The 25,573-nt window shown below is 36.4% G+C and overlaps 1 protein-coding gene across 5 annotated transcripts in view; it reads left to right on the top strand.

The window, feature by feature from the left end:
* The window catches only part of LOC106055641 (run domain Beclin-1-interacting and cysteine-rich domain-containing protein-like), a 55,151-nt gene that overhangs the window by 8,152 nt on the left and 21,426 nt on the right, over positions 1 to 25,573 (top strand). For 4 of the 5 annotated variants that reach the window (XM_013211989.2, XM_013211987.2, XM_013211990.2 and 1 more), the window contains 3 exons: positions 3,503 to 3,609; positions 8,161 to 8,296; positions 8,794 to 10,290. In XM_013211989.2, coding sequence (XP_013067443.2) covers positions 3,503 to 3,609; positions 8,161 to 8,296; positions 8,794 to 10,290 — 1,740 coding nt within the window. Of the gene's footprint in view, positions 1 to 590; positions 766 to 3,502; positions 3,610 to 8,160; positions 8,297 to 8,793; positions 10,291 to 25,573 lie in introns of those variants that run through there. The other variant, XM_056012231.1, reaches the window with a different exon arrangement.

Raw genomic sequence — 25,573 nt, 5'->3', positions numbered from 1 at the left:
ACAGGGCATTTAACATTTTAAATAAACAGAACAGGGCATTTAACATATTTAATAAACAGAACCTGTAGGGCATTTACCAATTTAAATAAACAGAACAGGGCATTTACATTTTAAATATATAATAAGGCACATTGTAAAATGTTAGCACTAATTTGTTTTTAAATTATTGTATTATCAATGTATATGTTTAATAGTTTTGGTAATTCCAAATGTTTGAAAGCTAAAGAAAGTTGATTCAATTTTAAAGGTGGTTATGGTGTGTGTTATCACATGTTTTGAATTAAACAGAACAGAACAAAGTGTTGTAAATAATTCTTAAATGAAAATTCTTTAGCCTGAAAATTTGAAGCTATTATAACAATTAATCTAGATGTCATTGGATGTCATTGGGTTTAGTTATCTTCAAATCTTTTAACTAGTTGGAAGTTTTCAATAACTAACAGTTGAGTAAGACATGAATCATCACAGGGTGTTAAATTACTCGCAATAGTTCTGGGCTGAATAACTAGTGCACCAGATGGCTGCAGGGCTTAAAAGTTCAACTACATAGATACAGGTCATATGAAAATATTTTTAAAAGTCTTATTTTAAGGTAAAATATCTAGGTTATAAAAATGAACTAGTCTCATGTGTGACTCATAATATTTCTCACAATCTAGTAAGCATGTTAACATAACAAGTTAATTGATTTATATAGATGTAACTCATAGTAATTACTGTTGGCCTTTCTAATTGGATTGTTGAAAGATTGCACAAATGCTTTGAGTAAGTGAGCTTTTATTCAGTAGGGAGTTGTTGTTTTTTCATTAAAACAATGCAGAAAAGTATTGTCTGAATTTCACTATGCTAATGACTTAGAAAAAAATATGATATTACCATAGATAATAGAAGTTATATGCTTTCTTTATAGTGATATATATATATATATATAATATGTCATATCATTATTAATTAAAGTCTTAGTTTGATAGTTACTTTACCTGGGTCACTCAGGTCTTGGTTTCCTGGTTCCCCCCTGACAGGTAACTTTCACTCACCAACATGATAGAGAAACACAAAACAGCTGATGAAATTACTAAATTAAGAATAATTGATTTAACTACCAGATATATGGGTATATACAATGAAGAGGCGATAACAGGGGATACAAACTTAGCTTTTATGCTACCTAAAATGGCAAATGTTATTGTTATGTGCATCAATAGCACATAATTGACAAAGATTCTGTAGTAATACATAATTGATAAATAGTAACAAAAAGACAATCCACTCCTGCTCCTTGATGACACATTGCACCATACTCCACAGTAACACTCTACAGAATGTTCTTACTGACCTAATAATGGACCACTGGACGTAACTAGCCATCACTTGCCCACCATTAGAAAGCCTAGCGTGGCTCCCCAGAAAATCAGCAAAAGACAAAAATTCCTTGTCTTTGTTATGAAATGAAATGTAGCTATGAAGTGATGACATGGACTTCTAGAACAAACTAAACAGAAATGTGGAACAGTGATCCTCATACTGACAACTCAGAAAAAAAAGACATCAAATCAACTGCCAAAAGAACTTATCAGGATCTGGATGAAAGAGTCAAATGACATGCATGTGTTAACAGGAAGCAAACAAGTGAGAAATTCTAAAGTTGCTGGATCAATCTAATGCACTAGACACATGACAATCCAGTTTTGAATTGTGATGTTGAATTTTAAAAGCCTTCTGTTTCATTCTACTAATCATTGATGATGCTTGACCTCTTCAGTGTTGATCATGAAGGTGTTAGAGAGCATTTGTTAACTATTGCAAATATAATGAAAAAAAATTAACCATTGAAATTGAACTAGTATTTTTGGGTTTACAGTATTCTAGTCTAGACTACTGTATTTTTATTGTTATGGCACAATTAGAAATTTGGCGCAAAAAGTTATTTGTTTCATAAAAAAGGAACATTTTGACTTAGAGACAGTGACGTGAGTATTAAAACTAGACCAGGATTTTGAGGAAGAATAGTGAAAAGTAAACTGACTACTTTTGACTGCTTTAGGGAGAGGCAGGTTTGATGGGCAAAGAGATTTAGCTTCATTACATTTGATGGTTTCCTTTATTATTATTATTAAACTTGTTCATTGACATTGTCCATCAGCATCGAGTACTTTTGTAGTGTTGGCCTTTTGCCTGTGTTAGTTTTCTATTTAAGTGTTACCTCCATTTGGACTTATCCACACAAGACACATCCCGGAGGCACCTAACATATATATATGTTACCATGTCTGGGCTCTATTTCATGAAACTAGATGTTTATATACTTTGATTAAATTTATACAGGTTATTTTTTTCAGGAGCATTGGGGCAGGGTAAAAAATGTTCAATTTCTTTCTATCATTCATGAAGTCAGGAAGATAAAAAAAAAAAAAAAATCACCAGCTTCATAAAGAAAGGTTTTGTCTTAAAAAAAAACAACACTTTTTATTATGTTACTTGTTACTTTCTAAATGTTTTTTTTTTAACCAAAGATGACATTGTTTTTGTTTCTTCCCCTAAGAACTGTAACCTGTTACTAATATCCATGTTGGATCAATAGGGTTAATGACAATAGTTCTTCATAATGGACATAAAAGAGGCTAACGTGACTGAGAACACCATCTGTTGTCAGTAGTAAAGTTTAATGCCATACACCTGTGTTCATGGTTTGAAAGTTATATAAATAGTTTTAGAACTTTGAGTTAAACTGGTGATGTGTGGAAGTTAAACTGGTGATGTGTGAGTTAAACTGGTGATGTGTGAGTTAAACTGGCGATGTGCTTCGCAGGATCTCTGTGCTAAACTCTCATGACCATAGTTCAGTAAATGTGTAATTGTTCATCATTTTTCTCAAGAAAATTATTGGACAAATTACTAAACTGTATCTACATTTGTGCTTTCAGTTTTTATGATTATGTAGCTCCTTACCATATACATTTATGGAGATCTGCTTTAATCATAAGGTTCCTTAAGATTTCAGTTACACAGTTAATCACAAGAAAAAATCATTAAGACTATATCTTGGGAAAGGTGCTGTATTTTATTCAAGGATCCCATAAGTCAGAATCACACTTTGCAAAGCACTAAATCGTGCTAATCATATTAATACTTCAATTGTTCATAGTTAAACATTTTTATTGTTTTTTAAATAATAGTTCTGTTGTAAAGACGAAAAAAAAACAACATATAATTTTTTTTTTTTTTTTAGCATTATTATTTTTGTGTAATAAGTACATTTTTACTACTTTTGTTGATTATCATCTATATAGTATACCTTCAGAAATATAGTTTATAATGTTCCATCTTAAACTGTCTGCAGGATGGCAGCAGGCAGGGTTCCAACTCCAAAGCATGTATAATACCACATGACCAGACAGCTTAAAGCTATGAAAGAAATGCGTTTGCGTGCTATCTTGTTGACTGTTATCTATTGAATTCTGTTATCTATTGAATTCTGCATCATTGTTCTGTCTTTCATCAGATGATGCATTCCTTTGTCAGGCAAGTTACAGGGAAGCCATGAGACTATGCTTTAAAGCAATTGAGCTCAACAAGCCTGCACTTCTAGCTGAGATAAGTCCACAGCTGGTAGGTCATAAAGATGCTTACTTGAAATATTTTATTGTTTTACATTGTCCAGCCAGCTTTCCATTAAAGACCCTTTCAGTTTGTGGGCACATTATGTAGTATTGGGAACTTCAAAACACATTTTATATTACTGTTTTTGACACTGGTGTGATATTCACTTTGGACTGTCATCTTGATGGTACTAAGTTCAAACACTGTCATCCACCAGGAGGTTTGTACCACTGGCGGATCCAGGGGGGGGGGGCGGTAGGGGCGATCGCCCCCCCCACTCGGCCGACCCCCCCCCCCCCCCCCAAGGGGGGGGGCGGACGAACTTTAGTATAGGATTCACACAATTTGTATACGAATTTATTACTTATGTTTAAAATATATACTAATTATTTATATTTCAACCTATTTTTAGATTATTTCGCCCCCCACCCCCTCTAGTATGTTGGCCGATTTGGTGGGGTCGGGAGGGGGCGATGGTATCAATCCCGCCCCCCCCCCCCTTTTAACTTTCGAGTGGGGGGGGGGGCGGTCCAAATTGTTTGTAGAAATCACAGCCTGCTAACAAAATCAATTAAATATCTATATCCTTGTAACTTGTTATTGATATTTTAACCGATCTTTATATTATGTCGTTCCCTGTTTGCCGATTGGTGGGGGGAGGGGACGAATATCTCTTCTGCCCTTCCCACCTAAACCCTTTGAGTGGGGGGGGGGCGGTCCGTTTTTATTGAGAAATCATAGTTTGTGAACAAAATTAGTTGAATTAATATATAAATTTTATATTATGTCGCTCCCTTTCTGGTATTTTGGCCGATTCGGTGGGGTAAGGGGGGGGGCGGTTGCAAGTACTGCCCTCCCCACTCTAGCTCTCTGAGTGCTGGGGGGGGGCGGTCCTATTTTTGTGGAGAATCATAGTTTGTGAATAAAATTAGTTGAATATCTATATAATATAAACTACGTATTGATATGTGACCCATTGTAAATATGTCGTACCACACTCTAATCTCAAATTGTATCATTAGAAAATTTAAATGAAAAAGGGTTGTACCAGGTGGGAGGGGCAATACATGCAATCGCATTTCCCCCATCGGACAAATCAATACTTTTTCTTTTTGTATTATAGTTAAGAAATTACAAAATTAAAAAAATCTGTCACTAATATAATTTATATATACTATAAATTAAATTCTTATATCGAGTCACCCCATACCTATTCTTTAATGGGTAATGCAATCTTTAGCAGAAATTAGTAAAGGAGCGAGGATTAATCGTTCTCACTCTACCGCCATTCCCATTTCCAGACAGAGTTTTTGTAATTTCACATGAAGTTATCATAAGTATTTTAAGAAAGACTTTGCATTTGAAAAGTTAGAATTCAAACGAAATTTTTCAGTATAAGAGTCATGATTGAGATGAGTTCTAGACTCAAATAACGTTTTCATAGTCGCCTTTTCCCAACCTTTACTCAATCTGATATTTTTCTGGCTAAATAAATTTGGGACTATAACTCACAATTTATGCTAGAGTTTTCTTGAATACTATTTATCGAATAAGTTTTTTTTCGGCGGCGATCCTCAAAGCAAAAATCTAAATACGTGGGGTATCCTATCTTTTCAAGGAACAAATCGGTTTTATTTGCAATGTATTATGGGTCTATAAATTCAAATTAGAATATTTTTCAAGTACAACATTATTCGAAAGGTCGTTTTTTAATAGTATGAATAATGAGCTTCAGGTCAGGAGAATGCGTTTCTGCAGTGAAGAATGCAAGAAAACGCTTTTGGCGTCGGGGCTTCGCCCCGAACTCCATTTATGAGTAATGTGTTGTAGATGTCAGGAGAATACGTTTCTGCAGAGAAGAATGCAAGAAAACGCTTTTGGCGTCGGGGCTTCGCCCCGAACTCCATTTATGAATAATGAGCTGTACTTGTCAGGAGAATGCGTTTCTGCAGTGAAAAAAGCAAGAAAACGCTTTTGGCGTCGGGGCTTCGCCCCGAACTACATTGTGCAGAATGAGCTGTACTTGTCAGGAGAATGCGTATCTGCAGTCAAAAAAGCAAGAAAACGCTTATGGCGTCGGGGCTTCGCCCCGAACTCCATTGATGAATAATGAGCTGTACTTGTCAGGAGAATGCGTTTCTGCAGTGAAAAAAGCAAGAAAACGCTTTTGGCGTCGGGGCTTCGCCCCGAACTACATTGTGAAGAATGAGCTGTACTTGTCAGGAGAATGCGTATCTGCAGTCAAAAAAGCAAGAAAACGCTTATGGCGTCGGGGCTTCGCCCCGAACTTCACCAGAGAACCTTATAGCGCTGCCCCAGTTGTTTTGGTTTTCGCCGAAGGTTGAGAAATGCTGCTTTTTTTATTCTCATATTTATATATATATATATATATATATACATATATATGTGTGTGCGTGTGTGTGTGCGTGTGTGTGTGTGCGCGCGCGCGCGCTCTATGCACGTTTATGCCTAGGGTTAGGGTTTACTGGGCGTTAGGGTTAGGGTTTGGAAAAAAAATCGCCCCCCCCACTCCAAAGTTCTGGATCCGCTAGTGGTTTGTACTAGGACATAGGTTCAAACACTGTCATCCACCAGGAGGTTTGTACTAGGACATAGCTTCAAACACTGTCATCCACCAGGAGGTTTGTACTAGGACATAGCTTCAAACACTGTCATCCACCAGGAGGTTTGTACTAGGACATAGATTCAAACACTGTCATCCACCAGGAGGTTTGTACTAGGACATAGCAATTCTTTCTGTAGGATCGTCTGAATGGTGATCAAATAAAAATAGTTCTTCTCTAAGGGTCAGTGAATTCAAAGAGTGACAAGATCAAATACCAGCAAACTGTCCAGATTTGTATTATTATTATAATTTTTTTAACCTTTGGCATGTATGAAAGCATACTTCTGTATGATTAATGACTTATCCAGGACTTTTAAAAATGAGCCAATTAAGACTTTTTAAGTCATGGTTCAGAGTTAAAATAAAATATTTCAGGATTTTCATAAGTACTTCTAGCAATCTATGTGGGACAAATAGCAAGACAGTTATTGTGCTAGTCTTATATTTCTCTTGTTAACTTAAACCTCTTTCCACCCAACTCTCCCCCAGTAATGTGGAAATGTTTGTTTTCTTTACATTGATGTCTGGAAATAAAAGGCTAGTTATATAAATAGCTTCACAACATTGTCTTGATACATGTGTCCCAAAGCATTTTAAAGGATTGCAGACCAATTTACTTTATAGTTGAATCTCAATGTGTACCATCACAACACATTCTATAAACATGCCTAAGTAGTCCTGACACATTTTCTACATAAAAGTCTTTTGAGTTCATAGCGATCAATAACTTTGAACAGCTGATGGACATGTGATATAAGAGAAGAGAAAAACTCAGAGGCTTGTAATATCTTTTACTCTGTGTGTGTGTATGTTTGCTCTTTACTAACTGTTAGCTACAGCTGTTTCCTGCTCTTAGGGTGAAAGCTCTATCTTTATCAACCACAATGGGTTTTCCATAGTAGTTAGCCATTCTGTGTCCCAGCTTTATGGCTCCAAAGTTCAGTCATTTTTAGTTAGCTCTTAAAGTCGGATGTCCATAGTCTTTCACCTGAGATTCTCACAGCTACGGACTCTGTTTTAGAAACTAGGGCTATCCTTGAAATAAACAAAAAAAAAAAATAAAACCTAGCTTTTGTAATCACATCTAGTTCATTGTTAATATTTAGCAATACTTGTCATCATGTCTAGTACTTTTTCATTGTGTAACAATACCTACGTTTTTGTCTTCATGTAACCATACCAAGTTCTTTGTCATATGCAACTAGTTTGATAAAGTCTTTAACTGGAATAGTTTTAAATTTGTTTGCTCCTAGACTAATGAAACTCTTGTGTCAATGTATGTAATATTGTCTATAATGTACTACAATTTGTCTTCTGACACAGAAGGAGCCATTTATATATATATAATAACTCTAATTGTTTTGTTATTTTAACATATATTTCCTTGCCAGCAGACACAGCAGATCTATACTTTTTGATTTTTTTGCTTTGCTTACATTTACATGCATATCTTTGGGAACTAGAAGTAAAGTAACCCTTTCAGAATTTTGATCTACAGGGCAAGTGAAATATAGGTCATCCATTTCTTTGGCTAATTGTTAACGAGGGTGTCATGTGGCAAGTACAATAACTTTCCCTAAAAAATTTCAGGTACCCATTAGAGGGGTGAACTAAGAGGCATCCTTAAAAATCCAGAAATTCAAAATCCAAGTCTACACAGTGATTCGAACCAGTGACCCCTTGGTTTGGTAGCCAAATGCTTTTCCACTCATCCACCAGGTCCCATACCTTTGGAAAGCATTTATACATTTTTATCAACAGAAATTGTAAACAATTTGGGTTGTAATACCTTGTGTAGTAAGTGGGTACAAGTCACCATGGAAATGCTTTTAAAGAAAGCTAACCAATTTGACCTGCTTTGTTTTTATAAACACAATATGTTATTGCTTGTGGAAACACATATTAACAATAAACAAAATGATTGATTGTTGCAGCTGAAATCGGGACAAGTAGAATATCCTAACACTGATAGCAAAACAGAACCAGGCACTAGGTATCAACTACGTCGGACGCAGTCAGATTGGAATACAACAGATTCAATAATGGGAAACAAAAATTCTCATTTAAATGGTAATAACTATCTTGCTATTTGACTGTAATGTTTGATTACATTTTCTTTTATTACTTTGGTTTTCTGTTTTTCTGCTTTTTTTTTAAATAAGAAAGAGAGTTTGTGATAAAATTTCACTAAGATTAATTTTTAAAATTATAATTTAGACTGATTAAGAAAAAAAAAGAATTAAGTAATAATTTCAACATTTCAGTCTGTCTTTGTAGCTTTCATTTTGGCCTCATATGTATATCCAATCGTCTTTTTTTGTTATAACTTTCAGAATTGTTTTGGAAGGCTTAACCACTTGTTAGATACATACTCTAATACCACTAGGGAATCAATCAACTTATTCAAATTAGTGCATGTGGAGTAAAAAAAATTGCATTTATCTTGAAAAGGGTCCATAGTAACTTAAAAAACAGTGCTAGTATTCAAAATCATGAAACATTTGAAAGTAAAAACAAAAACAATGAGATCACATTGCACACACTTATTTTTCTTTCTCTTCTGACAGTGCATTACTCATCTCATCTCAGCTGCTCCAACATGTCTCTGGCTGTTGATCCATCTCTTGGAGGGTCCAGCCTTTTGCAGCAGAAGATCATATCTGGCCCGTGCTTTGTGTCATCTTTAGACTCCCCGGGCCTCTTGGAGAACCTTGGCACCCACCCAATCACAGACGCCATGAGAAACATCCAATGCTCTAACAACATCCATCATTTTTCACAGCAGCCTGAACATATCCAGAAACGCCAGTCTGTGCCCTCTCTTAGACAGCAGCAAAATGTTTCCCTCAGGCCATCTAGTCTATCTAGGACTAGTCAAAGTGTTCTTATACATGATCCTGGAATAAAACCTGAAAATTACGTCTGTGAAAATAATAAGTCTTCCGAAATAAAAAATAATGACCCCCAGTCAAACCTCCAGAGAAATGATTCCCTTTCTAGCTTTGAAGATATTTCTAATGAAGCAGATTTCCTGCTCCGTCAAAAGTCTGACTCGTTGAAAATGGACATGGAAGATTTTACACCTGAACTCAGAAATTCACACTTCTCAGCTCTGACTATGCTGGAGTCATCATTCCCAAGAGCAGATACAAGCTATAAAGCTTCTAGTCACATAGATATTCAGATAACAAGTCTTCCTCACAAAAACAGCATATCTTCTGGTTCATCTCTTGGTCTAGGCAATGCTTCTCAGAGGTCAGAGAGCTATCATAGTCAGCAAGAGTCTTTCATAAATAATGGGTCCCATGTGTCTCTGGGCACAGACACCCTGGATTGCCCAAATCTTCGTGAGAGCCCTAGCTGTGATAAATGTTCTGAAGGATTCAAAGACTCTATAAATTCTGACGTTCTGGACCCGAAAAGTAGGCAAAGTATGGGCAAACAGTCTCCAAATAAGAAGTTGTGTGTGTCTAACTCTGATTTGACGTTTGGAGGTGGAGACACCTTCAGCTCCATTGATAAAAAATTAAGCTTTCTTGTGAAATCAGATCCTGCACTAAATAACCAAGATCCTCCCATTGACAATGGCATTCCTCTTATGTCTAGCTGGAGAAATGAACCATCAAGTCCTCGGCCGTGGTCAGAGCAAGATCTATATAACCTGACAAGCCCAGGTACATCCCCTGTTGTCAGAAGCTTGCGTGGGGCATCCCAGGCATCACAGTCTTCGGGAAATGTTTACATTCCACAAGGACTCCTGTCAGCCACTCCTACAGACGGAAGCAGCACAACGTCTGCTCATTCCATAGAAAAGGAAGCAGCACTGAATGATGTTTCCAACAACAGCTTAATGGACAAGGCAAAATATTTTCCTTCAACGTCGGATGCTTCCCTGCATAAAAAGATGGGCCACAAACGTTGGGTATCAGATACAAGTGCAATTACCATAGAAGGGCAGTCATCAGAGAAGACCTCAAGGGCTGGTCCTCAGTCTTCATCAGTGTCCAACAGCAATTACGTCAAAGCTGCTGCTAGATTGGCTCACCAAGCTAATGGCTGCAAAGGTATGTGGTTAGCGTTTACTTAAGTAGATTTGTATGGTGGAGCATAGTGGCCTAGTGGTAATGCGCTTGACTTCTGAAATGTGGGATGTCGAGTTTTGTGTCATATACAAAACCAACATCATGAATTCTGGCGAAGACTGGATTTGATTCATGATATTTAGAATGCCACCGAGTCCACCCAATTCTAATAGGTACCTGACTTCGTTGGGGAAGTAATGGCCACCCTTGTTACTGTCGGCCATCAAAACAGATGAGCTTTACATCATAGACTGAAGGTCTGAAAAGGTACTCATATTTGTATGGGAATATTATAGGTTTATGGTAAAAATAAATCTGAAGCTAAGTGCTGAAACAATGAATGACACATACATATTTATGGCTCCTTCAGTCTCGGAAGACAATGGATGCGCCCAGATGAGTCACTGGTTTTGGTTTCATCTTGAGACAGTGCAGAATCTTGTGTGACTAATCAAGCCAATTTTGTAGCGGTAGAGTTTGTCACAGTTCGTATATGTATATATGCATTTGTTTTAGGGCTAGCAGATAGGGCAGCTTTCTTTTTCTTACTCTTGACTAAGGCAGCTTCGTTTCTTTTGCTCTCGGCGAGGTTCGTACCACGCACAATCTGTATCCATGCTGTCCCGTCTTGGGTTATCTCCGCTCCACTCTACTTTGGATCTATACTCCCCATCTTCCATGGATTTAGAAGCCCTGGTGAGTACAACTGAGAAGAAGATGCCGAATAGTGTTGGAGCCATCACACATCTTTGTTTTACTCCGCTCTTGATGGCCTAGAGGCGGAACTGTCAAATGGCGCATACAGTTGCATATACAACGGTCGCTTAATTTAAAGCTTAACTGCTACCTACTCACTTAGTCTTCCATAGGTTAGTGAATTTATGTTGTTCAGTTGTTTAATCGAACAAGGCGTTGGTTTGTCTAGTGAGAAAGCCTAACTGTTCAAAGTGTTGGTGAAAGCAGTACAGCGGCGCGTGGGCAGGATCTGGAGAGGTCATGTGACCATTGACCACTGGGAAGAAAAGTGCTAAAAGAAATTGGGAATCTGGGTGGTCTAGTGGTCAGTGTGTCTCGTCTGCCAATGCAGAATCAGTGGTTTGGTTTATTTCGCTATATTTATTTCACTCATTTGTACCTAGTTCTGCCCTTAGAATAATAGTAATAAAAACAACAATGGACACTGTTCAATGGACTACACTGAGTTTTGTTTCCCCCTAAGGAAGCTTGACCCTGGGAGTGCCAGAGAATGAATATTAGTTCGTTTCTATAATAATAATAATCTTTATTGTCCTTATATGGAGGAAGTGTGTGTTGGAAGAGTTCAGTAATGAAGAACGTAATTCATACTTGTATGTTCTTGTCGAATTATTTCTAAAGCAATACACTGTGTGATGAAAGTTGTTGTAATAGTTTGAAATGTTGTGTTAGAATGAGAATTGAACCAAATACAAGTCAGCTTTACTATAACATTTGGCGAATTGAATCTACACTAACAGTGTTGAGCATTAGATTGGTGTATACAATTAATTTAGACTAGGAAGCGCGCATACTTTGAACATGACGCGACTAATTAGAGCTGCCTGAATCAGACAAGGAAAACCAACGACTTGGCAGAGTGGTTAAGTCACTGATTAACATGCATGACTAGATGGACACATGAAATGCGCAGGACGTAATTAACTTTTGAAGCGACGTCTGCCACCAGTAAGATAAGAAGATAAGCAATGACGTTCACAATGTGGACTATGGGGGCTTCACATGAAATACAGAAAGTTTCGGACAGACTCGCTAGAGCAACATTGAGCTACATTGACGACGAGCATCAGACCGAGGCTCGGCCCCCTAGCGGGAATAAATCAGTGTGAACTTGCCCTCACTGACTTGTCAGTCACCTCAACGTGTTGTTTGTTTGGTCTGAATTCTCAACTACATTATGTAAGACTATAAGACTTCCAATACACAAGGCATAGCAACGAGGTGCACAGAGACAGCCAGCCAGCACTGAAGTGCACAGCTGTCTTGTTATGCACTTGGGGCCTAGCACTTTAAAAGTGAGCAATTTATTTTGGCTTCACACTGATAAATGACATGATTTATTTATGACAGGGGGGGGATTAATGTTGTTTATAAAGAAAACAACAATAACAACAACAGCAGCAGACGTGACTTTGCTAAGAGGGTGAAACTACGAAGAAAGAGAACATACGTGATAAAGTTCTCGCTACATCTCTGTTACACATTATATATGTCTAAGTGTATATGTACTAAGATTAATTCTGTCTACATTAGTTACATTAATGTGTACAGCATCAGACTATCATTTGTATATTTCATGATTATAGCCATACTAGACCTTCGATGCCTTTTGGAGAAGAAAAAGAGCTACTGTTCATTCTGGGCTTCACTTGAAACATGCTTTATTCCCTTTGTACTATTCACATAAGGTTTACATTTGAGGAAATAAAGTCGCCTGGATAAAATGAACTTTTTTGTTATGACGATAATTTTTTGATTGTCAGTATACCTTTAGCTTATATCGCTTGAATATATGTACGTAGGCTTGAGGCTAGGAGTAGTTGAGTGCGGGGGTGTGTGTGTGACCGCGCTACCTTAATGCCGGGAGGATTTCGATTGGCTTATTTCCCATGACTTTCTCTGTTCGTAGAAACATCACACCTTCAGACTTCGAGTCACGTTTTGTTTTTAAAGAGCAGTATCTTACTGCATACATTTGGCAAAGTGTATTTAGCGCAACCCGAAGTAGCCCGACTCTGAATTGCTTACAGACTTGGTGACATTTAAAATTAGTTTGACTGTAAGTGTGAAAGTCTGCCCATTTATTACAGCTTTTTTATATCGGCTGTCATTCCGTACATGTATTCTTCATGACATCTCCAATGCATCCCTGGCCATGGTTATTAAAGCGTGTTTCTACCAGGTGCTCTCTTTCTGTTCCCACATCCTTCAAACGTTGTCACTGTTTCCACCCAGTGGAGAGTGTAAATAGACAAATTGTATCGGAGCAGCAGGCTCTGTGATCAATATACACAGGCTCTCAAACTGTTGGAGAGGCTACATTTACAATCTAATTGTGTCCAATAAAAGCAGGGTTTCAATATTCTGGTTGCCTTGAAAAATAATTCTGTTACCAGGGAAATAACCTGTATTCCAAATCTGTGTTTTTTACACAACTCGATGTACAAGATTTGAGTCCGTTGGAGAAATATTTATTTTAAGTGTCGTGCATCCCCCACTCCCGGGGGTGGGACTTGAGATCATTTTTCCTCGGTTCTAACTACATGTCAGAGGATTCTGTATTATCTTCTCATCCCTGATATATTCCAAGTTCCGTAACAGTAGCTAAGAAGCAATGACGCTTGCAAGAAAACGAATTAAATTATTTCTTTTCCCTGGTCTCCTCTCTATCCAATGGATCGGCTGTTTTCTTTAACCACAATATTTGTTTGTTTACTGGTGTCTCGAAGTGTGTAAAATCTACTTCTTCTATAACACAACGCTAATGACATCTGCACTGTGTCGACATGGGCTACATTTTAATAAACACTTTCTGCTTTCCCAAGCATTGACAGCCCTCTTTGTATTCGGACTGCGAAACTCTTTGTAATTTTTACTAGCTGAGATTCCTCTTTACCTCACCCCCCCCCCCCAAGTTAGTATGACCCATTATGAACATCTGTTGCAATGTCAGTGTAGAAAGAAAAAATTATTTCGCCACCTTAAATATTGATATATGTCATGCGTCTTCCCGCCTCTACGAGTCTATTGTAGCAGATCTCTCTCCTCCCACCGTGGTCCATCTCTGTTTTAGATTTTAGCGCTCAATAAACTAGATCTATAAGGTGAAGGATAGAAACAGCTGGAGTTCTTTCCTCTTGATCGTCTGCTGTGTAGCTCACTTCTTCATAAAAGTGATTTTTTGGTTTCGAATTTTCCTGTAACAAGTCTCTAATGTTTTAGTTTATTCGTTAAAAAATATCCTGTTGGTAAATTCCAGACTGTCGTTGAAACTAGTTTTCTTTTCCTTCAAGGCTATTTGAATTGAACAAAAAAATGTGTTGCTATTTTTAGCTTACACGTAAGGATGTACATGTGATTCACACTGTTCTGGATTTCTTTTCACGTGCTGTTAGTCTACTAATTGAATATATTTTCGCTTTCCATACATAGTTTATATCTATTTTTAATCTGTATGTATATTCTTAGTAATTGAAGTAAATCAGCAGACAGTGATATGCAATGTAAATCTATTAGATACTTATTCAAAATCAATTTGCGTTTTTTTTTTTCTGTTTACTTTTTCGCTAGTTAATTTTGAATAAGAAAGACAATCCTGATTGTTGAGATTTAAATCTGGAATTAGTCGTCAGCTTCTCATCATTTTAATCTGTGCATTTTTTGTGATCATCGTAGAGCTGTGTAGCAGTGTTGGGAAGCTAGTACTCCTGGAGGTCATCTTGTCTGTGCAGTGTAGAAATGTGTTGCTTGCTCTCACGGCGCTGCATGCAAGATAAACATTGGTTGTTGTGATGGTTTGTACAAGAAGGAAGGCAAACTGTAGTCTCGTGCACGCGAATGTTGACCTCAGTATGTCCTGTAATTGTCATGTGATTAAACCACATATTACATTGGTGGAAAAGGGGGGGGGGGCGCATGTTATCTAGCAGTGTAGAGTCAGTAATGTGTTCTAATTTGTAGGTTTCTTATAGAGTGCATTTTGTAAACAGTTAAGTGCTTTTCGTCTATACTCACTATTATAGGCTTATATATATATATATATATATATATATATATATATATATTCTCGAACACAGGGAGACCGACTGATGTACTGATAATAACACATTTACGTACACTGCTTATCAGACACTTGAAGACCATGGACCCTTTGAAGCGGTCAGTGTGACGTGTTTATCGGTCGTGGTCAATGTGTCGGTGTTGTTGTGTGAGTTGCTAGAGATAGAACAGAAAGGTGATAACGTGAGTGCTTTCCGTTCGGATCCCCTCACAATTAAACCGGGCGGATTCCAATTCTTAGTGTAGCCAGACTCCTCTTCGGTGCACCTCCTCTGACAGTACGATGCCCCTGGTCAGTCCCAGCTGCTTTAGTGATGGGCAACTGTTTTTGGATATTTCTGACCTGTGAGTAGAACTTACACCATTTTAAATTGATTATGCATTAGGACTTCATTTAGATTCGCAGACAACACCACCACCACCAACAACAACAACAAATGAATTCAACATTTAAAAAATCCCTTTTTAATATGAATAAACAAATAAAAACAGCACTAAACAAACTAGTTCCGTTTCACTGTGCTTGTTTCCAGTTAATATTAAATTAATAAATGTCTTTTTTTTTTTTAAAGTCCTACTTGTCACCATGTGTCCATCTAGTCGTACATGTTACACACTTGAACTCTGCTAATTCACGGATTCATTCCTGGCTCATTCAAGCAACTCATTACATGCTTTTATGACACTAAAAAAGCACTTATAAGAGTACGTCCTAGCATATGGAATAAGAAATATGCCTTTATCTTTGTGTCTTTGTATTGTATTAGTTTGTGTCAGAGGCGTAGCTAGCAATGCGGGCCGCACGGGGCATCAAGTGGTGAGGGGCATCAAACTAAGCATATATTTTCTCAATAAAAACAACACATGGTACATACATGAACAAGCACTTTTAGCTTATCCCTTTTTTCTTTAGTGGCGTTTTCTTTTGGACCTTGCATTGAGGCTTCCTAAAGGTCAGTTTCGTAATATCCAGCTATATTTAACCATTATGTGGAGGCAGGGTGGGCTAGTGATGGCTAGTGTAAAAAAAAAAAGTATGTGAATACATCAGTCATTTAATAGGTCGGTCATTTTGTTAAGGTGCTGACATTAATCCATTTGTAAATGTTGGTAAGTAATGTGGACAGAGGTGGCGTCTCAGTGGAGCTACATGTGTGTGAGTGGAAGTGAGGGACGACTTAACACTCAGTGAGTGGGAGTGAGGGATGACTTAACACTGAGTGAGTAGGAGTGAGGGATGACTTAACACTGAGTGAGTGTGATTGATGGATGACTTAACACTGAGTGAGTGGGAGTGAGAGTTGACTTAACACTGAGTGAGTGGAAGTGAGGGACGACTTAACACTCAGTGAGTGGGAGTGAGGGATGACTTAACACTGAGTGAGTAGGAGTGAGGGATGACTTAACACTGAATGAGTGTGATTGATGGATGACTTAACACTGAGTGAGTGGGAGTGAGAGTTGACTTAACACTGAGTGAGTGGGAGTGAGGGATGACTTAACACTGAGTGAGTGGGAGTGAGGGATGACTTAACACTGAGTGAGTGGGAGTGAGGGATGACTTAACACTGAGTGAGTGGGAGTGAGGGATGACTTAACACTGAGTGAGTGGGAGTGAGAGTTGACTTAACACTGAGTGAGTGGGAGTGAGAGTTGACTTAACACTGAGTGAGTGGGAGTGAGGGATGACTTAACACTGAGTGAGTGGGAGTGAGGGATGACTTAACACTGAGTGAGTGGGAGTGAGGGATGACTTAACACTGAGTGAGTGGGAGTGAGGGATGACTTAACACTGAGTGAGTAGGAGTGAGGGATGACTTAACACTGAGTGAGTGTGATTGATGGATGACTTAACACTGAGTGAGTGGGAGTGAGAGTTGACTTAACACTGAGTGAGTGGGAGTGAGGGATGACTTAACACTGAGTGAGTGGGAGTGAGAGTTGACTTAACACTGAGTGAGTGGGAGTGAGGGATGACTTATGTGATGTTGCCTGTTCAGGCTGTCTTGAAGTCAACTATGGATGACTGTTGGATTTCAACCAAATTACTCTGCAAGCGTTTGAGTATAGATGTTCGGGTGTATTCCGTGTAGTTGAACGACACATACGAAAACAGGTACATCAGTTTTTAACTAGTGAAGAGATGTAGTCAACTCTGATGAACTATTCAACATGTAATTATTCTGATAAAAAGGCCACAGTAGAAGTCTCTGTCACTAAACACGTCATTACCCTGGAATATTCTATCGCTAACTGATTTTCCGGTCTCTAACCCAACATATCCCAAACGTCACTAGTCCCGTTCAATATGCGTCTCCTATGGTGCGTCGCTAAATAACTAACCTATATAAATAAGGTGTCTAACAGATTCCTCCCCCCCTTGAAAAAAAAAATATGTCAATATTTTTCCACTACTGTCAAGTCTTACAAGGGCATTTGCAATTTAAGGGGAAGACAACAAACATAAAATCTTGACATCTTCATTTTGACTTGACAGTTCCTCATATTCATGTCAATGTTCATAACATTCTAGAATCATCTTCATTAGTACACAGTTCATCATGGAGGAAAATGTGGCATCTTATGGACACGTCACACGTCACAAGCGTTCTTCACTGGCAGTAATCTGATAAAATACAATATTTCAAAAACAATTATAGACTTTATTTCCACATTCAATAAATTTTTTCTTACCACCCTTTTATACGCTTTTGTCCATTTTTCTTTTATACTCACCCCTTTCCATAGAACTAACTTTCGTCAATGATATATGAAATGATTCACACAAAAAAAAAAATATCCATACTTACTTTTAAATGCTTAACATCAAATTTACTTATCTCCCTTTTCCATAACATATAAATGGTGTCAATATATTAATATATATTACATACTCAATATAATCATAGTTTATTTACAAACTTATTTCATTTCAATGTCATTCTAGACAATAAATCAGCTACAATATTCACAGATCCACTAATAGCTTTCACTTCAAATTTATATTCCTGTAGTGCTAAGAACCATCTATAAACACGACTGTTTTTCATGCTCTTTTGCTGTATATACTGAATAGGTTTATGATCAGTTAATAATATGAATTTCCTTCCTATTAAATAGCTTTCTAGCTTAGTAATTACCCATATTACAGCTAAGGCTTCTCTTTCAATGACACTATATTATTTTTTTCTGCCTCTGACAATTTTCTACTTACATATAATATAGGATGTAAGTTATCATAGTTCTGCATTAGACAACCACCAATAGCATTACCAGATGCATCAGTTGTGACATAAAATATTTTGTCTTTATCAGGTAGTCTTAATATTAGTTCATGACTAAAAACATCTTTAATTCTGTCAATAGCTTTCACACATTCCTCATTACAAACTACTTTTTGAGGTTTTCCTTTTTTAAGTAAGTCATTTAATGGATTCACTATTTCTGCTAAGTTCTTTATAAACTTTCTGTAATAATTTACTATTCCCAATATGCTTTTAATTTGTCTTTTTGTTGTAGGTATTTCAATATTAAGTACTTTCTTTATGTTATCTTCAATAGGGCTAATCATGTTGTTATTTACTTTATGTCCTAAGAAAATTATTTCCTCCAATCCTATTTCTACTTTTTCTGCTTGAATTGCAAGTCCACTTTCTTTTATTATTTTGAACACTTCTTTTACATCTACCAAATGTTCCTCCCAACTATTATTAAAAATACATATGTCATCCAAATAGCAAATAACATTTTCTTTGTTTCCAATTATCATGTTCATCATTCTATTAAATGTGGCAGGTGCATTTACTAATCCAAAACTCATATAATTCCATTGAAAAATACCATATGGTGTTACAAATGCTGTGTAAGGTTTTGCATTTTCTGTTAAAGGTATTTGCCAATAACCTTTAGTTAAATCCAATTTAGTAAAAAATTTTGCTCCATTTAATTTATGTAAAATATCCTCTATATTTGGCATTGGATATGGGTCAAATTCTGTGATGTTGTTAAGTTTCCTATAATCAATACATAACCGTATATCTCCATTCTTCTTTTTGGCTATCACAATTGGTGAAGCATAAGGAGATGTTGATGGCTCAATTATACCTGATTCTAGTAAATTGTCTATTTCTTTCTTTACTTTGTCTTGTAAATGTAGCGGTATTCTATATGGCTTAAGCTTGATAGGTTTTGAGTCTGTTACTTTAATGTCATGTTTAATAATATTTGTTTTTCCTGGTATGCTGGAAAAAATTTCTTTGTATTCCTGTATTATTTTAGTTATATCTTTTGACTTTTCCTTAGTTAAATTATTAAGATTAATCTTTTGCCAAGTTTGATTCTCTTTTGTTTCTATTACAGGTATTTCCTTAATATCATTTTCATTGTGATTTTCATTTGTTATTATCATCAAGCATTCTTCTCTTTCTGAAAATGTATTTTCTATTTTCTCCTGAATGTTTTTTATCAACTCATCTTCTCTATCATGATATAGTTTCAAATTATTTATGTGATATGTTTTAATTTTCCCATTTATTTCAATTTGATAATTCACATCACTAATTTGTTTTATCACCTTAAATGGACCTTTCCATTGTTTACCAATTTTATTTTTCAGGTCATTTATTAATATTAATACATTGTTTCCTACTTCTAGTGTTTTCAATTGTCTTTTCTTATTTAGATTCTCATGAGCACTTTGTTTGTACTTCTTATTGTTGTTATATGCTTGAGTCCATATTTCTTTCAATTCTGTTGTGATTGTTGTTTCACTGTCATTATTTAATTTATTCTCATTGTCTATTAGATTTTCTTTAAAAACATCTAATTCATCTCTAGGTTTTCTTCCATGTATTATTTCATATGGTGAAAATTGTGTTGCTTCATGGATGTTGTTTCTATGAGCAAATAGTACATAGTTAATGTAATGATCCCACTTGTTCTGATTATTCTGAATTATCTTTGTTAGTGATCTTTTTAATGAACCACCATATCGTTCACATAAACCATTACTCTCTGGGTGGTAAACCGAAGAGTATATGTGTTGTATATTGTATTGTTTAGTCCATTTCTTAAATTTTTCTGACTTAAACTGAGATCCTTGATCACTCAATATAATTTTAGGTATACCATGTCTTGTAATTACTTTTTGAGTTATGGCATTATTTATATTCTCTGCACTTGTATTTGATAATGGGATTGCCTCTGGGTATCTACTAAACATGTCTATTACTGTTAGAATGTATTTGTTATTATTTTCAGTTTGAATTAAAGGACCTATTAAATCAATAGATACTTTCTGAAATGGTGCTGTAGGTTCATCCATTTCTTGAATGGGTGCTTTATTCACTAGGCTTTTGTTAGATCTCTTTTGACATATGTCACATGAGTTTATGTATTTATTGATTGTTGCTTTCATTTTGGGCCAAAATACTTGTTTTGACAAATTCCTATAACATTTCTTTACTCCCCTATGTGCTGCTAAATTATTATCATGTGTCATGATTAAAACATCTTTCCAATATTTCTGTGGTAAGACAAGTTGTTTTATTTTCTTGTTATCATTACTTGTTTGTCTAAATAATATTTTATTCTCTATACAAAATTTCTCCATTGGATTATTATTGTTTTTATCTGATATTCTTGAATAAATTTTCCCAATAATATTGTCATTCATTTGTTCTAATGCAAATGTGGGTGTTGTTTCTTTTTCACTTTGAGATATTTGTGTTTCAAGACTATTTTGTGTTTCATTTTCTATCTCTCTTTTCTTAATATCTGTATTTTCTATTTGTATTACATTACCGGTTTCTTTTTCTTTATCATTACTTATTACATTTATTGTATTTTCCTGTTTCTCATCTTGTTTATTCATTGATCTTGTTATTACCATACTTGTTATGTTTTGTGTTTCTATGTTTTCATGATTTTGTCTTATGTTTTTGTATTTGTTTTGCCAGTCTTCTAATTCTTTTCTTGAACATTCTTTAACTCCTTTTATGTTTCCTACTAACATATCATATCTCATTTCTGGTATTGCAATGCCATCACAATAACCAGTGAAAAATGGAGTTTCAATGTACACCCTTATAGCTTTAAATTCCCTTACAGTGCCATCTGCTAATTCTACTTTCCTAGTAAACCCTTTATACCAATGAGGTTTGACAAATTTAGTTTTTACTGCCAATGTGTTACAACCTGAATCCCTGATTAATTCCACCGGAATTCTATCTACAAACCCTGGGTACGCTGCAAAATTGTTCCTATTTCCTTCCATGAAATATACCCTATCTGTACCTTTATTTTTGTATTCCCTACTGTAACTCCTATTTCTATAATTTCCCCTGTCATTCCTATCTCTACTCCTATATCTACTGTTATTTTGTTCATTGTATCTATTTCTACTTCCAGACCTACTATTCCCTCTTCTACAGTTAGCTGCTATATGACCTTTTCCTTGACATTTAAAACAGGTTATTTCACTATATTTTCTATTTCCACTATTTGATCTGTTTCTATTTCTACTTCTATCAACATTTTCTTTGGTGTATCCTATTAAATCTACTTTGCTCTTATCCCTATCAGAAAATGGTTTATTTGGATAGGCATTTTTGTATACTCTCATTATTTCTGTTATTTCATCTATAGTTTTTGGGTTTCTTTCTCTAATAAAAGATTGTAACTGAGGATCACATTTATTTACAAAGTTGTCCACTAAAATAAAATTTTTTAATCCCTCATAAGAGCTATTCACTTTTTCTAATTTTATCCACTTATTGAAGAAATCCTTTTCCATATTAATAGTAGTTTGGGGTTCTATTTCTAATGATGGTATATTGTCAAAGTATTTCTTTCTAAAAGTTGTAGCATTATGACCATAGGCATTCAATAATTCTCTTTTTAAAACCTGATAGCTATCATCAATATGATGGTCATGATTTTGGCATATTGTTAGAGCTTGACCATGAACAAAGTCTATCAGTATTTCAGACCATTCTTCTTCAGGCATATTAAATGTAGACATTTTTGCCTCATATCTTTTCAAAAAATCACCAATGTCATCCTTCTGTTCATCAAAACTTTGTATCTTTCTCTTTAGCCATGTCTGTGAATTAGGGTTGTCTCTTTGTGTGGTATAATTATTTGAGTTATTTGTGTTATTTCCTTGTTCAGTTTGGGCTCTGGCTTGTGCTGCATCCAATCTCATCTTCTCCATTTTAGCTTCATGTTCTCTCTGCCTTTCTTGGTCCTCTTTTTGCTTCTCATATTCTTCCTTTCTGATCCTATCTTGTCTCTCTATCTCTTGTCTTTGACGTTCTTCTTGTCTTTCTATCTCTTGTCTTTGACGTTCCGTTTCTTCCTTCACAACTTGCTGTACATAAGCTGCTAAGTCCTTTCCTTTTAACTCCATGGCCTTTCCATCCTGCATAGCTGTTTCCTTAACCTCCTTAAGGTCCACATATGATGATGTAGCCATTGTATTTTATATTTTATATATATTTTTACTTAGCCTATATTGGTTATGGCTATACTTTAAACTTATTTTATATTTACGTTTTTCCACACTTTTATACAAATTTTAAATGTTATGTCTCTATCTATAGATTTAGTAAATGTGTAAATCTAGTCTGAGTTATATTCAGATCTGTATATTAGGTCTAGTATCACCCAAATTTAAATCTAGTATATTATAGTATATATAATAATACCATTTAGATCTATAGTTATCAAGAGCACTATGACTATTAGTATGAATAACTATGATCAATTTTAAAATCTGGTATGACTGAAGTCACAGTGAAGTGTCTAGAGTAAATTCAAAGACTGTCTAGAGTCTAGATCTAGAATAGATTGTGGTTCTATTTAACCATACGAAATAAATATATGTATACAATGTCAAATATATCTTCAACAAGATATATATATCTAGAATGTACTACCTTCATTCATTTTTCAATTAATGATAATATTCCAAATTCGAGTCTAGATAACCAAATGTACCAAAGAGATGTACAACAATTTGTAGATCTATATTTAGCCAGACGACAGTGTTTGACTACATAGCCAGTTTCGGCATTATTCTCATGGCAAAATCATATTTGATTTTAACCGCTCAAACTAAAATTATTTTAGTCTGATTCACAGTAAAAGAATCCTACCCGCACTTTCTATCATTAAGTGAAAAAAAATACAGATCTAATTAAATTAATAAAAATAAATAATTTAAAATAATATAAACAAATGAAATAATTAAATGAGACTATCGCTATGGGTTGGGATATGACAATATGGCACACAATGATAACGTCACGAAGTAACTAAGCAACAACGGATATGACGTTTACACAAACAAAACAAATTACAATCCTAAACGTATAATATAGTTTTTCATCTAAATTATGTCTTTACCCCGAACGGGTTTAAGGCTTCAGCACCACCTGATTTTACTCAGGCTAACATACCAAATTTAGACAAAATCTATTTCTAAGGGCAATCTAAACATACACTAATAAGAAAAATGGCACTTAGCTTTTGATAAGAAAGATCCCTTTGTTCGGACTCCCGAATATGCTAGATCACAACAAATTCCACTGCCTCTCTTCCAGTTCTGACTCTGTTCTCCGGTGCTACCAGTATCCCACGTAATGCCACAGATGTCCTGATATGTCACAGTAAAATGTTTCAGTTCCTTCGGCGACTGTTGATGACCGTATGTGTAGTTCCGACGACTTTGTGTACACAGTTACTGACGAATAGGTTAACGGTTCTTCTGGCGATGACTTGACTTGTGTAGACGACTACTGACAAATAACAGTCTCTTGACGGCAACTTGATCTGGACGACTGACGAATAACGAATTTCTTGACGATGACTTGATCTGGGCTGACGAATAACGACTTTCTTGACGATGACTTGATCTGAGCTGACGAATAACGGTTTTCTAAAATAGTTCACTGCTTCTGCTGCTACTCTGGTAGTACGACGAAGTTTGCTGTTGTACTCTGCTTCACTAGACCAAACTGTCCGATGTAGACTAGGTGAGACCAAGGTCACCTCCGACGACGTTCCGTTAGACGATTAACGGTTTTCAACGAAATTAAGTGGATGTAGCTGTTTCCACAACTTCAATATCAACAAGTCTAGATATGGTCTAGACCGACGAATACTAAATATATCAATGTTCAGTACTGATAAAGATTACTTCACTAACCTTCCAAAGGTTAAACACAGTGACCGTTATAAAAGTGGGCAAGCAACCGGTTCAATGAGCAAACTGCTCCACAAGAATCTCTCCAAGGGTAAGACGACAGAGCGATTTCGATTTAGTTAGCTACCAAACTTGTAGTACTCACAATACTTCTGACAGCGGGCAAACTGTCCTTCTCGAAACTGACGAGGTAAAACTTGATACTCGATGTGGCTCCTATGACGAAGAAAAAATATGTCCAACAGGTTCACTAACGATCTCTCACCCGTTATGAATGAACGGTTTCTCTGGTTGTAGGTCGATTCAGCATATGAAGATCAGGCTTTGATAATATACTGGTTAAGTAGACCAGACGTTGCGATGATTACTGTCCTGACGAAGGTCACCCTGAGTTAACGGCTCGTTGAACGTACGATCAAGAACATGTAGATCTAGAACAAAGTCACTCTGCGATGATGCTGTGTTCAGCCGTACTCCGATGAAATCTTATATCTTCGAGTGCACGACCCTCACCTGAGTAAACGTTCTGCTTCGAGGTCCGGTTCGATGTTCGGCTTCGAGGTTCGGTTAATCCGGGCTTCGGGCGTCGGGGGTCGCCACTGTGATGTTGCCTGTTCAGGCTGTCTTGAAGTCAACTATGGATGACTGTTGGATTTCAACCAAATTACTCTGCAAGCGTTTGAGTATAGATGTTCGGGTGTATTCCGTGTAGTTGAACGACAATACATACGAAAACAGGTACATCAGTTTTTAACTAGTGAAGAGATGTAGTCAACTCTGATGAACTATTCAACATGTATTCATTCTGATAAAAAGGCCACAGTAGAAGTCTCTGTCACTAAACACGTCGTTACCCTGGAATATTCTATCGCTAACTGATTTTCCGGTCTCTAACCCAACATATCCCAAACGTCACTAGTCCCGTTCAATATGCGTCTCCTATGGTGCGTCGCTAAATAACTAACCTATATAAATAAGGTGTCTAACACTTAACACTGAGTGAGTGGGAGTGAGGGATGACTTAACACTGAGTGAGTGGGAGTGAGAGTTGACTTAACACTGAGTGAGTGGGAGTGGGGGATGACTTAACACTGAGTGAGTGGGAGTGAGGGATGACTTAACACTGAGTGAGTGGGAGTGAGAGTTGACTTAACACTGAGTGAGTGGGAGTGGGGGATGACTTAACACTGAGTGAGTGGGAGTGAGGGATGACTTAACACTGAGTGAGTGGGAGTGAGGGATGAC

This window comes from Biomphalaria glabrata, chromosome 15 (genome assembly GCF_947242115.1).
Source record: "Biomphalaria glabrata chromosome 15, xgBioGlab47.1, whole genome shotgun sequence".
NCBI lineage: Eukaryota > Metazoa > Mollusca > Gastropoda > Planorbidae > Biomphalaria > Biomphalaria glabrata.
This window is presented reverse-complemented; position numbering and strand designations above follow the sequence as displayed.